The 16575-nt window shown below is 44.6% G+C and overlaps 2 protein-coding genes across 6 annotated transcripts in view; both read right to left on the bottom strand.

The window, feature by feature from the left end:
- Positions 1 to 8586, bottom strand: part of DIXDC1 (DIX domain containing 1) — a 72120-nt gene extending 63534 nt beyond the window's left edge. The window contains exons 1-2 of one of the 2 annotated variants that reach the window (XM_013054832.2): positions 8461 to 8586; positions 7265 to 7356 (exon numbers count right to left, since the gene is read on the bottom strand). In XM_013054832.2, the coding sequence (XP_012910286.1) occupies positions 7265 to 7321 (57 nt within the window). In that variant the 5' untranslated portion in view covers positions 7322 to 7356; positions 8461 to 8586. The remainder of the gene's footprint in view (positions 1 to 7264; positions 7357 to 8460) is intronic. The other variant, XM_004749816.3, reaches the window with a different exon arrangement.
- Positions 8587 to 8963: 377 nt separating this feature from the next.
- On the bottom strand, positions 8964 to 16354 carry CUNH11orf52 (chromosome unknown C11orf52 homolog). 4 transcript variants are annotated; one of them, XM_045077562.1, is made up of 6 exons: positions 15901 to 16354; positions 13497 to 13678; positions 11973 to 12073; positions 11155 to 11192; positions 10071 to 10138; positions 8964 to 9847 (listed from the first exon to the last, which is right to left on the bottom strand). In XM_045077562.1, the coding sequence occupies exons 3-6, from the start codon at positions 12047 to 12049 to the stop codon at positions 9599 to 9601; spliced, it is 432 nt and encodes a 143-aa protein (XP_044933497.1). In that variant the 5' UTR covers positions 12050 to 12073; positions 13497 to 13678; positions 15901 to 16354; the 3' UTR covers positions 8964 to 9598. The 4 variants fall into 4 exon arrangements, with proteins under 4 accessions (XP_044933497.1, XP_044933496.1, XP_044933499.1 ...); XM_045077561.1 differs by lacking the exon at positions 13497 to 13678; XM_045077564.1 differs by lacking the exon at positions 11973 to 12073 and having other exon boundaries at positions 15901 to 16331.
- Positions 16355 to 16575: the final 221 nt, after the last annotated feature.

The raw sequence follows: 16575 nt of genomic DNA, 5'->3' as shown, positions 1-16575 counted from the left end.
CTTTTGAAAGAGTTAGGAAAATCTTCCCCAGATGAAATAGAGAGCTATTCCCCTCTGTTTCTAGTTATTCAAGTCACAGCCTTGATTATTTATTTTTAGGAATACTAGTCATTTGTACTCTCGGTGCACATTCTTGTTTCTATAGGAAACTGGAAGCTGAAAGAACACCCGTATTATATTACACCTCGTGATTCCTGATGGAGGGGAAGGCTTGACAGAATGGTAAGGCTCAAGGGAAGGTCAGGGCCTTGCCCAAGGACACAGCTGATCAGTGACAAAGGCAGTTTGATGATCTAGGACTCTACACATAACGATTTTGCAGAAGGCCCAAATTCCTTCCACATATACTTCCTGGCAACTTGGCAGGAAAAGTCAGAAATGGTTCTTTTCAACCTCATGACCTCCTCAGCTCCTCAGCTCACTAGACAAAAAGAAAATCCCTAGGGAGCATCCAGAACTAGCAACATCTTGCCTGAAGTTCTAAAACTGCTAAACACAAGGATACTTCTGAGAAGGACACACTTCCCACCCTACCCCCGACCCCCTACCACAGCAAGCAGGAAGCAGAAGGCCCACAGAGGTGTTAAGTGGCTGCTGCTGATTGAATGCTGTGTATTCCATTCTGGCAAAGGCAGGGGAAAAGACATGGCACCAAATCAAACTGAACCTGATCAGCCCATGAGTCAGAAGAGAACAGTCCTGGGGTGCCTGGGTGGCTCAGTCATTGAGCTGTCTACCTTTGGCTCAGGTCATGATCCCAGGGTCCTGGAATTGAGCCCTGCATCGGGCTTCCTGTGCAGCCAGAAGCCTGCTTCTCCTCTGCCATTAAAAAAAAAAGAAGAAGAAGAAGAAGAAGAGCACGGTCCTTCATAACTAACTGGGGAATTTAGCTGCCAAGAATTCCCCTTGCCATGACTGCAGCTCATGGTGTAATATGATCAGGTGAGTCACCAACCCATGTTCATGCAACAAGGCCCTTTTAAAACAGAAGCATGAAACGTCTAACAAAATAAAATTGCATGCAACATATCTACACGCATAGTGATGCAAAACCAAAACACCCAGTTGGTGGGTCCCTGGATAGAGGATTCTGGTTGGTTGCTGGCCCAACGTGCTTAGGACAGAGCAGAAAATACTGAAACATCAGAGGGAGGTCCTGCTGATAGTTACATGGCAAAAGGTCACTGTTTCTCAAAGAACAAATCCTTTATCAACATAAGACCTGTGAGCTCAATATTCCTAGGAAAAGAGTCATTAAATCACTGGATTTAAAGCTAAAAAAAAAAAAAAGATATTTGACACACATGGAGGAATGAAGACTATTTACAGTCACTCAGCAAATCAATATGAGAGCTAAGATCTGAACCAAGTCCCTGATGCTCGGCCCTATGCTGTTTGCCCTGCATCTCACAGCATGCTGGAGGAATTAGAGGGAACGGTGGCAAAGAGATACAAAATTTGCTATAGGGCATATGGCCCACAATTGCGCTATCCCCCAGAAGTCTAATTATATCAACCACATATCCTACAGTAATGCTATGCCATAGGATTTTCTATGATGGAGAAAGTATTCTATCTGTGCCATCTAATCCACTGGCCACTAGCCACACGTGATTAGTAAGCACTTATAATGTGGCTGATGCAAAGGCAGGACTAAAATTTAAATAGCATTTAATTTTAATTCACTTAAATTGAGATAGTACCATTTTATAATATTCTGTGTCATTTTCCCCACACAACTATTGAAATGTTCCAAAAATTATAATATTTTCACATATAGTCTGCCTCTCCCACTTGGAACAAAATTCCTGTTGGAGCATATAATCTCTAGGGTTTTTTTTTTTTTGCTCAGAAGATGCACTCACCATATTTATCATGGCCTCCCTTACCAAGTAGCTCAGGTGAAGAACGAAGTGTTAGTTCTAAGCAGCATTAACATTTACTGTTCCCTCCATCTGCCCCATCTTGCTCTGCTGTCATATCAGCCTAAGAGCTGGGAGGGTAAGTAGGTTAGCTTAAAAGAATCAGGAATAACTAGGACAATGATCTGCACCCTGTAGGGCTAGGACATGGGGAAACTGCGAGCCAGTCCAGGTAGCTGGAACCACTCCCAACACTGCTGGCTTGTCATTCACTCAGCCTATGAGGAGAGGCAAAGGGTCCAAACTAGCCACTCTGTGTATCTCTGCCATGCTACCTGATTTCTTTTTTTTTTTTTTTTTTTTAAGATTTTATTTATTTGACAGAGAGAAATCACAAGTAGACGGAGAGGCAGGCAGAGAGAGAGAGGGAAGCGGGCTCCCCGCTGAGCAGAGAGCCCGATGCGGGACTCGATCCCAGGACCCTGAGATCATGACCTGAGCCGAAGGCAGCGGCTTAACCCACTGAGCCACCCAGGCGCCCCTCTACCTGATTTCTGAAATCAGACCAGACCTCCTCCATCCTGTATTATTTTAACAATAATGGCACGGATACTTCCCTCACCAACTAAAAGCTACCAAATATCTATAGAGAACCATAATAATAGGAAAATTGAACTTCTACTATGTGCCAAGCCCTATACTAAGCACTTACATACATTAGCTCATTTGATAGTCACAATTACCATAAACAGAAGTGTTGGGTCCATGGTCAAAGGAGCGAAATGGATACAAAGCGCAGGTCAAGCAAAGCTTTATTTCGCGCCAAGCATCGAGAATCAAACTGACCGGCCAGGGCCATCTCTTGCAAAGAGGCAACCTCTTTCTGCCTTACAGACTAACTTTTAAGGTCAAAGGCCATGTGGTTGGGCCTGGCCACACACAGGTGGCCAATGAGATTGTAACACAGAGAAAGCTGCACAGTCCTGCTAGGTCACACATAAGTGACCAATTGAATTACAATTTACCCTATAGTAGATACTTGAACTAGCCTATCACCTTGGTCAGAATTGGTGCCCAAAAGGCACCCAAAGGGCAGGGCCCATATTCCTTGGTAGCTAGGGAGACAGTATGCGCCCCCACTGATTGAATATCTCCACCTGGCCTGACCCACCCTTGTATTTGGGCTTTGTTACCTGGGATTGGTTTCCAGGACTTGTTTTTAAGTAAGTTCCCTGAGGGGGGGCGGGCAGTGTCAGGATGGAGCTGCTCTGGCTAAATAGGCCCTTACATGTCGGGGGTTTTTATTATCCCCATTTTACAGATGAAGAAAGAGAGATCTGGCAGATAAGTAATTAGCTCCAGGTCCTATCGCTGCTAAGTGGTGAAGCTGAAGTCCAGGGGTTTTTTGTTTTGCTTTGTTTGTTTTTTAAGATTTTATTTATTTATTTGACAGAGAGGAAATACAAGTAGGGGGAGTGGAAGAGAGAGAAGCAGGCTCCCTGCTGAGCAGGGAGCCCATGCAGGGCTTGATCCCACAAACAAGCCACCCAGGGCCCTAAAGTCCAAGTTCTTAATCATTACACAACACTTTTATATAATGCTTGAGACATAGAAGGTACTCAGTAAATGTTCTTTGTTGAACATTTGAATGATGAACAAGTGGAGGAAATTGGCAAACTCATTCATCACTCCTATTAATACAGATAATAATATGATGGCCTAAGTAAGACTACGAGCTTTAAACAGAACCGTCGTTCAGTGAAAATATTGACTGTGACTTCTCCCTGTATCGAAATGTGTGAAATACACACCTGTGTCAATTTAATACATCTATTGTGGGCAATCATTCATGACTACAAAGAAGCAGAAAGGCAGTCTGAATAAACAGATAATTAAAATTATCAATGGAAATATTTTAAATGACTGAAATAATTTCTTAATCTTTTTCTGTTTTCACACACTGGCGAGTTTCTTGGCAGTAACATAAGTTTACGATTTCTGTTGCATTTATCTTCAGAGACATCAGCATAAATGCCCACAAAAGGCTTGCATCTATCAGCAAAGCCCCCCACCCCACCCCGCCACATTGTCCTGGCTCGTTTTTTGACTTTTCTGCCAGCCTACACCCCTTAATCTTACTTAGACAATGCATTCATCTTCCTGCTCAAATGGTCAAGTGTTTTCAAACACTCCTTTTTCCTGTCAGATATAAATTCCTCGTGCCCCACTTTTTTTTTTTTTTAAAGATTTTATTTATTTATTTGACAGAGAGAAATCACAAGTAGGCAGAGAGGCAGGCAGAGAGAGAGAGGAGGAAGCAGGCTCCCTGCTGAGCAGAGAGCCCGACGCGGGACTCGATCCCAGGACCCTGAGATCATGACCTGAGCTGAAGGCAGCGGCTTAACCACTGAGCCACCCAAGTGCCCCTTGTGCCCCACTCTTAAGACCCTCCCCCAAATTGTCTATGCTCAGGTTAGCAGGCCCCTCTCTGTCTCACATGTTCCAGGGCTCATTTTCACCCCCATGCCTTCACGACTGTCCTTCAGCCTAGAAGGTCCCACGCTTCTGCCACTCAGGTCTTTACTACGTCTAGTTCAAGTTCTGCTTCCTCCCAAAACTCCTCTGACCACTCTTGGTTTTCTGAAAATCAAGGCAGCTCAGATCTTAATCTGTTTCGAATACTCAAATCCTAGATAACCCATGGTTCATTCCTGTCCTTTTTTCAGGTTTCTGCTCAAATATCACTTTTACCTGTTCAGCCTTCCCTGACCACCCTATTTAAAATGACAATACCCAGGGAACCTGGGTGTTTCAGTCAGTTAAGCATCTGGCTTTTGATTTCAGGTCCTGAGTTCAAGCCCTGCACTGGGATTCACACTGGGTGTAGAGCCTACTTAAAAATCAATAAATAAATAAAAGTAAATACATAAAATGACAGCACCCCTTCACCTAGGGACTCCCAAACCTCTTTGCCTACTTTATTTTTATTTTTCTTCCCAGCATTCATCACTGTCTTATATTGTCTGTATTTACTTGTTTGTTTGCTTATAGTCAGTGTCTCCCTGCCCAGAATGTAAGGCCCATGAGAGCAGGGAATTTGTATGTTTTGTTACTGGTTTATCTCCAGAAAAAAAAAAAAAGTTTCCTGGCACATAGTAGATGCTCAGTAAATCCTGGCTGAACGAATGAGTATTCCTCTTTTTATAATTCAAAGGTCACAACATGTTCTATAGTATATCACTTAGCATATAAATATAGTTAATTTAGAAGTATAAATCTTAGTCTCTTTCAGTGTATTTCCAAGACAAATATAAATAATTTCTAGTATCCTTCTATATTTTCATCCCCTTCATCGATGTCTTTTATCATTAAATGTGTGCTAAATATCTTGAGTTCCTATTATATGTCATTATATGCCAGTTCCCATTCTTTTAGCAAAAAAACTTAAGGAACTCACAGTTATACATAAATATACAAATATACAAAGAGGCAAGAAACAAGACTGAAAGACAGAATAGTAAAAGAAAGACTAGTAAAACTGAGAATCCAATATTAGTATATGGGGACAGAGTGTACAGGGTGAGTGTGACAGACTGAGTGGGAAGAAAAAGGGAAAAAGAGACAGAATGGTAAGAGCCTAGAGTGGGATGTTGCCAAAGTAATCACCAGATGCTAGTGCTTAATATAAACTGTACTTAAGCAGATATGCAAATACATTCTACATGAATTTTTGAAATTCACATCTTGAAATCACATCACAAAAGTTATCTGCTGGTTATCCTAAAGGTAAAAATTAGATTAAGACTAGCGACATCTGGTGGATATTTTGGAAGTGTCTCTTAAATTTCTTTACTATGTAAACACTACACAAGTCCTCACACCTCTGGATTGCCATTCATATGTTACGGCTCCTAACTAGCTGGTTACTAACCACACTATCATGAAATAATCTTTCTGCAGGACCTAAGGTATCATTGCAAGAGGCAGCCTGATTTCTACCAAGAACCCTTCTATCTCTCAGCTGATGACCCTCTGCCTTCTGGAAGATGTATATGTAATTTGACACCAGGATTCTTCTTTTAAAAGGTAACTTATTACTTAAAATGCTCACGTCCTTTGACCTATGGATTCCACTTCTGGAAACCAACCCTAAGAAAAAAGTCTTAAATGAGGAAATCAATTTGTTACTCACAATGGGGGAGGGGAAACTAAAAGTCCAATAAACAGAAAAATTGTCAAGAAAAATGTGCTTACCAAACATTAGTAACCATAATAAAACATTTTTGAAAGATTTACTTATTATTTATTTGAGAGAGAGAGTGAGCATAAGGAGGGAGAGGGATAGAAGCAGACTCCCCACTGAGTGTGGAGCCTAACGTAGGGCTAGAGCTCATGACCCTGAGACCATGACCTGAACCAAAATCAAGAGTAGGATGTTTAACAGACTGAGCTACCCTGAAACCCCTTGACTCTTGCTTTTTTTAAAACTAAGTTTTTTTTTTTTTAAAGATTTTTTTTTTTTTTAAGATTTTATTTATTTATTTGTCAGAGAGAGAGCGAGCACAGGCAGGCAGAGTGGAAGGCAGAGTCAGAGGGAGAAGCAGGCTCCCTGCGGAGCAAGGAGCCCGATGTGGGACTCGATCCCAGGACGCTGGGATCATGACCTGAGCCGAAGGCAGCTGCTTAACCAACTGAGCCACCAAGGCGTCCCTTTTTTTTAAAGATTTTATTTATTTATTTGACAGGCAGAGATTACAAGCAGGCAGAGAGAGAGAGAGGAAGAAGCAGGCTCCCTGCTGAGCAGAGAGCCGGATTCGGGGCTCGATCCCAGGACCCTGGGATCATGACCCAAGCCGAAGGCAGAGGCTTTAACCCACTGAGCCACCCAGGCGTCCCTAAAACTAAGTTTGTTAATATGAAATTGTTAAAATATTTGTTTTAGGGATGCCTGGGTGGCTCAGTCGGGTTAAGCATGGGGCTCCCTGCTTCGCCCTCTCCCTTGGCCCCTCCCTGCTGCTCAAGCTGTCTCCCTCTTTCTGTCTCTCTCTCTCAAATCAACAAAATCTTTAAAAATAAATAAATAAATAAAATCATGGTTTGTAATATTTCCCAAATGCTCTATAATTAGCATGCATTATTTCTATAACAGACATTATTTAAATCTTTCAAACTGCATACATTCTGATTAATTGCCATAATTTTTTAACTTCTCCCTGATTTTATTTATAACGAATCAAGGGAGCTAGAATTTCTACAAGAAGGGGAAGCAAGAAAAGAAAGCAAATATATGACAATTTTGTTCCAGGATCTGAGTCTTGATGGAGAAATCCCCTAGTTGTGGAACTGTACCAAAATTCCATTAATGTCATCACACTCCTTTCAACAGTACACCAGAAACTTACAGAGGGCTCTGCTGGCATCAGGGAGTTACAGAGTCTCCTAACCACTTGAGTCCCCATCTTCGGAGTCCCTAGAAAAGCCGGATCAGGGCCACCTTAAAATAGGAAGAGGGACAATGTACAAAAATACTGGACAAGAAAAAAAATTCCAAAGCTAAACCAATCTATTAGTGTCAGGCCCCTGCCCCGAATCTATCAATTTATGTCATCTACAAGTTTCAGAAATGGGACCCTGGTCAGAAGGAAATCCAGCCAAAGATATTATAACCACAACAGGGCTATCCCAGGAGTATTTTAAAAACTAGCCACTTAGACTTAACAGTAATAAAGGAAAGACCAATGCTTCCCTATCAGTCAAGCAAGAATGCATTTTCCCTCCTCCCTAAGATAATCAGTCAATGACCACAGTAAGAATTCTGAAGACAAGACAGATAAATACTGGGAGTTCTTCTTATAGCATGCACTTCCATTCATCCTCAGGAATTCCTTTTAACCTAGAAGGACTGTATTAATATTTTAAAGCAGAAATTTTTACATAGCACTTTAAGTCTACAAAGTGTTATCACCTACATCATTGAATTTGACCATCATAGTAAACCACCGTTGGAAATAAAGTTCACGGTATTCCGTCCCAGCTAATAATAAACAGGCTAGGGAGTTACTTCGCCAATTAGTATTGGAAGAAGTTTTCTAGCCACTTCTTCCAAGTCGACTTGCACTAGGTCTGTGCCAGAGAACAGGCCCGGAAAATGATGATAATGATGATAACGACAGCTTACATTTGACTACACACTATGTACAGTTCCAAGTGTTTTAAATACTCACAAACGTTCTATGAAGTCGATACTATGATTACCAACTATTTTGTGCTGTGATTCCATTTTCACGAAGTACTATGTCTGTCTTAAGGAATCGCCCCTCTAAGGGATAAATCAAGGGGCATCGGTATTTGGGGAGGATGGCATACAGACTGAAAGGGCACGTCTCCAAGCTCTGAAAGTCTGAATCAGGAACTGCACCCTAAGAACCTGTAAGGCTCAGAACCTGAAACTTCCGCCGCCTCCTTTCCAGCGACGCCCCCACCCCCACCCCTCCGTGTGTCCCCCTTTCTGATCTGGACGCTCAGCCAGTGGTAAGTATATTTTCCAGGCACGTCCCCTCTGCTCTCCCCCCCAACACACACACATTTCAGCACCTACCTCTTAAATCCTCGGTGCTTCTGGTTCAGCATCTCTGCCCCCCTCGCCCTTCTGAGCTCGGCCTCCTGATACAGCGTTGCCGCTGCGTTCCCGATGCCATGGTGACGCGAGGCCGGCCCCCCCCCCCCCCCGCCCAGCCCCGCCCACCTCCGCGCCCGGCTCCGCCCACCTCCCCGCCGGCGCGAGCCAGCCCTGGACAACCTAGGCCCCGCCCCCTGCCAGGCTGGCTCCGCCTCCTAAAGGCCCAGACCGCCTCCCCAGCAGGCCTTGACCCCGTCTCCAACTCGGCCTCCCAAATGCAGGGACTGGCCCAGGGAGCTCCGCCTCCTGCAGATACGAACCCGCCTCCTGGGCATCCAAACTGCAACCCGGCTCCGCCCCAGCCAAAGCCTGTGTGGTCCCCGCGGAGTGTTGGGATCTCCTGGTTGCCCTCAGGCTGAGCGAGACCTGCTTCTCTGACGTAGAGCCGACAGACCCCCACCCCGGAAAACGCACCAGCCACGTTCCTTCTGCGATTTATTGATCCCAGCGGCTCCGCACCTGCGAGAGCCCACAGTCCAGTGAAGGGGAGTTTCCGGGCCGTGCAGTACTGTCAGGGACTTGTACTGGTAACCCACGGTCAGCCTCAGCCCCTGGCCTCGTTTGTCTGTCTGGCTTCTGGCACCCTTGACCCAGCCACCGAGGGAACTGCCCAAGCCAGCTCTGGGGGCTGTGCGGCAAGAGTCGGGATGCTTTCCCAGAGCATCTCTCCTTCTTCAGCTTGGGCGTTTAAGGTGTGTAGAAGAGACGCCCTTAAATTAATCCCAACAAAACCAGGTCAAGTGCTGGGGCAACCTGTCCTAATCAGTGCTTTTCTTGAAAGCAGGAGCCGAGGTAGGGGCCAACAGACTTCCGGCAGCTCCTCCTAGCCCCCGTCATTTTGTGGAACTCCGTCCACCCTGGCTAGCCCCAATACAACTCCAAGCTAATGGTGGCAAAGAAGACAATAGGCTTAGGGAAGGGGGCAAGACTGGGAGCACTCGAAAGGGCTCTGGAGTTCTTGAAAACGCGGCAGCCATTGCTGGGGTGCCAGCCACTTCCCCAGGGCAGATTCTCCCCAAGGGTGAAGGGATGGAAACAGGTCCGTCCTCCCCAGCGCTCACACTAGGGTCCCGTTCTTGCTGTCATAGCGCGGTGTGGCCTGGGGGAAGCGGAGGGTGGCATACTGCGTAGCATTTTCTGATTGCAGGTGTTTCACCTCCCGAGCAGAGCGCGGCTGGGTGGAGCTGCACACTTGAATGTCTGCGTAATGCAAGCTGCTCTCCTTCAACCTGAGGCCTTGACTCCGCTCCTGAGTCTCCGGCTTCTCGAACACCTCTTCATAAATAGGTCCTCTTGTGTCATGGGCCTGCAAGAGACAGACAGCATTAAGGGACATTCTTGGCTTGCTTTTGCCCCTCACCCACAAAGCAGGGCCGGTGATTCTGATGTCCCTTCGCTTGGCTCCTTGGAGGGGCAGAACCAGCAAGTTCTGGTTGAAGATAACTGAGATGTGTGGCAGTGTGTAAAAGCTGAGTCCTCAGATCCCCGGTGGGAGCAGCCCCCTGGAAGGGGCAGAGGCCGGTCATTACCTTTACACTATTCTGCTGCTGCTGCTGCTGCTGCTGCTGCTGCTTCGGGGCCCGTCTTGCTTGGCTTCCTAAGAGGAAGAAACCCAGCTTAAATTCATTCTCTCTTCCTTGTCTCTACTGAGATTGCCCTCTTCGAATCTCAAACTATTACGGTGGGCTTCTAACTAATCTCCTGCCCCGGCTCGCACCTCTTTCACTGCTGCCCTTCCCACGTCCAGACTCCTGTCATGCTCTGCGCATAAGATCTTCCATCCTCATTTTCACCGGCGCCTAACACAGTGCAGCAGGTACATGTTGAGAGCCCTTTATATGCCAAGCGGTGTGGCACGTTCTGGGGCTAGAAGGAGGAGCAAGCGATTTCCTCTGCCTCAGGGAGCTTACAGTCTACTATACAGACTATTCCTACAGTGCTCAGCCACACCAAACAGTCAGTCAACTCAGCCCCTTGTTTCTTTCCTCTTTCTCTTTCTTCCTTTCTTCCCCCTCTTTTCTCTTCTCTCCTTCTTTCCTTCCTTCCTTCCTTTTTCTTTCTTTCTTTCTCTTTCTGTTCTTTCTTCTACATGAGGTAATGGCACTACCCACCTTTTTCTTCTCTGCTCCTCTTCCAGCTTGAGGACTTGCTACTGTTCCCTCGACATTGGTGTTTTTTCCCATTCTCCTACCGTACGAGTGTGAATCTTACAGCACTGGTAGATTGCATCGCATTTGTTTATGTGTAAATAAGTCTCTTAAACTTAATTTTGAGCTCTTCGAGGACTGAGACTGTGTGTCCTTGTGCCTCTCTTGCCTCCTTGGGACCCAGCAGAGTGCCCCACATACACTGTAAGTGCTCAGTTAATTTTTGCTGGGTGAATGAAAGAACGCACAACCAACCTTGCCACTCTAAGATAATGGAAAGGATGAGACCCAGCGTTTTAGAGCTGGTCTGGAAACCCTGAAGATTTTCTCTGGTGTACTATCTCCCTTCACCCCTTCCAAGGCTACTTCTCTTTTTCATTCTTATGCCCTTTCCAAAGACACCGGTTCTGCGTCTTCTCTTCTCTAATTCAACCACTCCGAGCCCCCATCCCCAACACCCAGTTACCCGTTTTCTTTTTCCTCTGGGAAGTTGATGGGCAGCTCCTGTGAAAAGAAACACAGATCATCCACGTGTAAGAGTCCTGGCCTCAATCTTCTCACCTTCATCATTTGTTCTGTGGTCTCCTTAACATTCTAGGATGACCCTCTCACTTCCCTCAAAGATTCACCCTAAGTCAGCCTGAAAGCATTTATCAGGGGTACCACATCTCTCCCACAAGGATGGTTCTGGAAGGTGGAGTGGTACAACTGACATAACCAAACCCAAAATACAGCCTCAGGCAAACAGACACAACATGCCAGGGATATAGCTGGGTTGAGGGCTATTCTGGGATTGTCTAACAGGCTAATCCCAGCAGAGGGCGAGGGAAACCTGCCAAATTATGGGATATTCCTGGATTCAGAGACCCTCTTGCTGCCGCTTCTGTGCTTTTTTTTTTTTTCAGGGTCTCTGCCATAATGGGATTCTCACTCTGGGAGTCACAGAAGCTGCCACAATGAGGGCTAACAAGTTAGGACCCCTCAAAGCCCTTTTCTAGCAGGTGATCTCCCTCCCTGCTTCCCTGTCCTTGTTTTTAATTAACAGAGAAAGTGAGAGATATTTAACCTTTAACACACACAGCACAGGGAGCTCTGAATTTGGTGAGTGACTCAGCTACTTTGTCCTCGCTGCAGGACAGACCTCATTTCTGAGCTGTAGGACAGACTCATTTCAGAACCTCTGGGGTCCCCAGTGGAGCCAGTGTGTCTACGTGATTGTCAACTGCGTGATGACCAGAGAAAAACATTTGTCTGAGGAAATAGGCTGAATAGTTTGGGGCTTACTCCAGATGCTTTTTCTTGCTAGTACATTTCCAAACTCTCACCGGAGCCAACCCTGTCTGCGTGACTTCTGTCTCCATAAGGAAATTTCCTCCTTTTGCTAACTGAAAAGAAAGAGAGAGAGAGAGGGAAGGAAACTTCTAGATCATGTCTATTTTACTACTGTGGGAAAATCATGATTTTCCCACTTTGTATTTGACAAAGGCTTCTGTTTTGGTTTGATTTTTGGTTTTAATGCAGCTTGCTGAGTTGAAAGCAGATAGAATTACCATCTGAAGTTTACAGGTGGTTCAGAAGAAAAGCTGTGAAACCACTTTTAGGTCTTTCTACTCCTTCTACTTCCGCATTTCCTTTTCTATCTTTTTTTCTCCCTTCTTCCTTCCCTCCCTCTTCTTTCCTTCCTTCCTTTTTTCTTTTCTCTTTCTTTCTCTCTCTTTTCCTTCCTTGCTTTCTTTTTTCTTTACCTCACTCAAGTCATAGCCTTACCCTAGCCTCTAATTTCTTGTCCCTTGTCGCCACTGTTCTCCTACTTACTTCTACTTAAATGGATGAAGAGAACATAAATTCTAACGCAACAGATTAGGGCGGCCCTATTTTAGTGAATGGAGCCTGTTCCCAAGTCAGATGCTATACAATGCCTGGACACAACCTAAATGGAGTATTCTGGTAGACTCATAGCTGATAGGATTTGATTTTTAGTTCAGAGTTCAGAAAACGAGACGGGCACTTTCCGATATTAGTAGTATGAATAAAAATTGGCTCAGTTTTCCTGGAATACAATTGACAAGAAGTATAAGGAAGCCTAAACATAAAGTGTGTACCCTCTGATGTAGCAATTCCATGTCCTAAGAAGTAAGCAGGCACAAATATGGATGCTTGTTGCAGGATTATTTACAATTGTAAAGAACAGGAAACATCCTTTACATCCAGTATCAGGAACTGACTAATAAAGGACATCTCCACTAAAGGGACCATTGTACATCCATTTAATAAACATGTTGGAGGGCGCCTGGGTGGCTCAGTGGGTTAAGCCGCTGCCTTCGGCTCAGGTCATGATCTCAGGGTCCTGGGATCGAGTCCCGCATTGGGCTCTCTGCTCAGCAGGGAGCCTGCTTCCTCCTCTCTCTCTGCCTACCTCTCTGCCTACTTGTAATCTCTCTCTGTCAAATATATAAATAAATCTTTAAAAAAAAAAAAAGAAAAAAGAAACATGTTGGAAGAACATCTAACATCTAATAGCATGGAAAATCTTACTCTTTAAGTTAATAAGAGGATAATAAGGCAAGTTTTGGGATAAAAGCTATGCACCTAGGTATTTCAAAAGGATTACACGAGGTGACCTTTCCGAGTCATTGGCTGTGTGGGGTAGGGTGGCCTGAGCCGGGGGTTCTATGCTGAGATGCTTCAAAGCTTTGTTGAAAATGTTTGGATTCCCATGAAGGCCCACTCTGCCTCAGTTTATACGGGGGTGAGGGGCTTCACCGTATATAAAATCAGGATTGCTAATAAAAGATAAAGTTTTGAAACCTTGGAGTCCTGCACCGGCGCATGGTCATCCCTGATCAGCTTTACTGGGACTCCGCATCAGGTGGAACGTCAGTCTGGCTGTGACTCTCAGCCAGCTCTGTTAGGGGGGGAACACGGAGCATTGCTGTACACTCTGTACACTTGTAGACATGTTGTTTCCTTTGTGGCATGGATAACTGTAACTATGAGGTACACCAAAAAAAAAAAAAAAGGGATTACATGGAAATAGACTAAAATGTTTTCATCATTTATAGTTGCTATAAATATATTTAGAATATTTTTTTATATTTTTAAAAGATTTTATTTATTTATTTGACAGACACAGATCACAAGTAGGCAGAGAGGCAGGCAGAGAGAGAGGGGGAAGCAGGCTCCCTGCTGAGTGGAGAGCCCAATGCGGGGCTCAATCCCAGGACCCTGAGATCATGACTTGAGCTGAAACCAAGAGTCGAACACTTAACTAACTGAGCCACCCAGGCACCCCTTGTCCTACTATTTATTTTAAGAAGGAAAAAAATTGTTTTGGTTAGAATATTGGGGGTAGTGTTTCTAGCCAGGCTCTAGAGTCAGATAGACTAGCTGTATGACCAGCAAGTTTTTAGCTTCCTCACGCTTTCATTTTCTTATTAATAAAATGAGGATAACAGTAGAGCCTAAACCCCATGAACTACTGGAGGTATTATGTTAAAAAAATGTAAAATACTCATTTAGGTGCCTGACATATGATGAGCATCAGTAAAAGCTGACTGCTATGATTCAACACCACTAGAGGAAGAACTTACCAAAAATGAAGACTATGAAAACTTTGAACAAAGGAAGTGAAAGAACCTGTGACACCCTTTCTGCAGAAATTCTTGGATGTCGAGGTGCCTGGCTGGCTCAGTTGGATGAGTATCCAACTCTTGATTTCGGCTCCGGTGATGATCTCAGGGTCATGGAGTCAAGCCCTCCATCAGGCTCTTCATTCAGTGCAGTCTGCTTTCCCTCCACCCTTCCCCTCATCACACTTTCCCTCTCTCTCTCTCTCTCTCTCAAATCTTTGAAAAAAAAAATTCTTAGCTATCCTTAAGTGTCCTATGTCTATGGGACATCTCAGAGTTTAAAAAAGTACCTCTCACCCTGTCCTGATAACATTCTGAGAATCTCATTATTGTTTCCATTTCACAGATGGGCCAACTGAGGACCTAGAGTTTTGGTTTCTTACTCAAGAAGGCAGGAGCCAAATTTCCCATTATCACTATGTCTTCTGTACCTGTCATTATACCTGGCACATATAGGCATTCAATAAAATATTTGTTTAATAAATGAATGAGTAGCTTAATAAATGAATGAGTTTAATATATGAATGAATGAGTAGTTTAATAAATGAATGAGTATTAAACAAATAAAATATTTGTTTAATAAATGAATGAGTAGGACTGGAATCCAATGTACCGATTCCAAATCACATGGGCTTTTCAATGTACCTTATCTATTTCTCTAAATATAAGGATGATTTTTTTTCATGAGCAAGACATCCTCAAGACTGAACCAGGCATGGAAGGTATAAATAAGAAAACAGCAAACAAGATAAAACCAGGTGGGGGGTTTAGAGTGATTTACACTTCTGGAAAAGAACGGGTAAAACACCACAAATAAATTATTGTGAGGCTTTCACATATCCTCTGCTCTTCAACTCTATGATCTGAACAACATAGGTCATGTTATCTATATTGTATACATGAAGAAAAAGAGAAGTTACAGGACTTGCCTAAGGGCACACAGTAGTAAATGTGGAAGCTGTATTCAAATAGTCCTTGGGCGTTCTCTGTCACCCCATTTCTGCCCTTTTAAGTGACATTGCTCCAAAGTCGATTTCCTTGATTTGGGAGGCAATATTAAGTAGTGGTTGAAAGCACAGGCTCTGAAGTCCGAAGGGCCTGGGTTGGAATGTTCGTTTGTTTGCTCACTGGCCATGTGACCTGGGACAAGTTAACTTCCCTGAACCTCAGCTTCTCAGCTGTTTGAAACAGGACACGTAAGGCCACCTCCCTCATAGCATCGTTGGAAAGAGATTGTTTGAAAAGTGCCCGGAGGGTAGTAAGCTCTGCTAGAAAGATGATTATCCTCCGGGGAAGAAAGGAAAGGAGAGGAAGACGAGAGAACCCATGCCAATTCACCATTCCGGCCCTGCCCTGGCCCCTCCACAGTCAGCAGGCTTGGCTGTGTTTTCTGAAGCTTTCTGAAAGGAGGGAAGACAGAAAGAGGTAATGCTCTGGTGGGGCACCCGGAGACGTGCCAGACAGAGGGAGGCGGCAGTGGGAGGGCAGTCGAGAACTATCAGCAGGCTTTCTCTTATCCCTGGGCCTCCACGTCCACCTTCCACTGACAGAGACCTTCCCCTCCACCCCCAGCCCCTACTCACCAGCTTCCCGCGCAGCAGAGCTGGTTTCCCATGGTGCTCTGTCTCTGAGGGAGGCCAGCTGTTTTCTATGTGTAGAGGCTGGTGTATTTCCTGGTTCCTGGTTCAGCTTTCAATAGCTGCTCCCAGTGAGTCTGTCAGTGTCAGATTTCAACCTAGCAGGTTGGACTTTGGAAGCCACCTGCTGGAGTGATTCCCAGGTGACTTGTTCCCAGCCAAAGGGTAGAGGAACACACATGGGCTCCAGGTGAGAACCATCTCACCTTTGGGATTTGGAGCTGCTTTGATGAAGCCATGAACTTTGAGCTTCAGGCTTCAGTGAAAAGAAACGTGAGATAGAAAAGAGCTCTGGGTTTCCTTAGGAAGTGTTTTTTCTACTACCTCACAGTCATTGAAATTATCTTCTATAATGGAATGAAGAGTCTTACTTATGTTTCCCCAGCACTACTCAGGTTTAATGGAGTTTCACTTTCAACATGACCAGTATCAGTTTCTAATTATCCCTGTCTAGAATCTGGGTTTGAATACTGGAGTCTCTTGGAAACTTAAATTTGGGGACATGGATTCCTTTTATATTCTCCCTTGCTTTTGGAATTAATGTGGGCAAATCACTTTTATCTACGAGGGTGAAAGAGAGGTCTCAACTCATTGCCTAATCCCCTTTCTGGTCAAAAATCA

The sequence above is a fragment of the Mustela putorius genome, unplaced genomic scaffold (genome assembly GCF_011764305.1).
Source record: "Mustela putorius furo isolate JIRA1106 unplaced genomic scaffold, ASM1176430v1.1 tig00000198_pilon_pilon_pilon, whole genome shotgun sequence".
NCBI classification, from domain to species: domain Eukaryota; kingdom Metazoa; phylum Chordata; class Mammalia; order Carnivora; family Mustelidae; genus Mustela; species Mustela putorius.
This window is presented reverse-complemented; position numbering and strand designations above follow the sequence as displayed.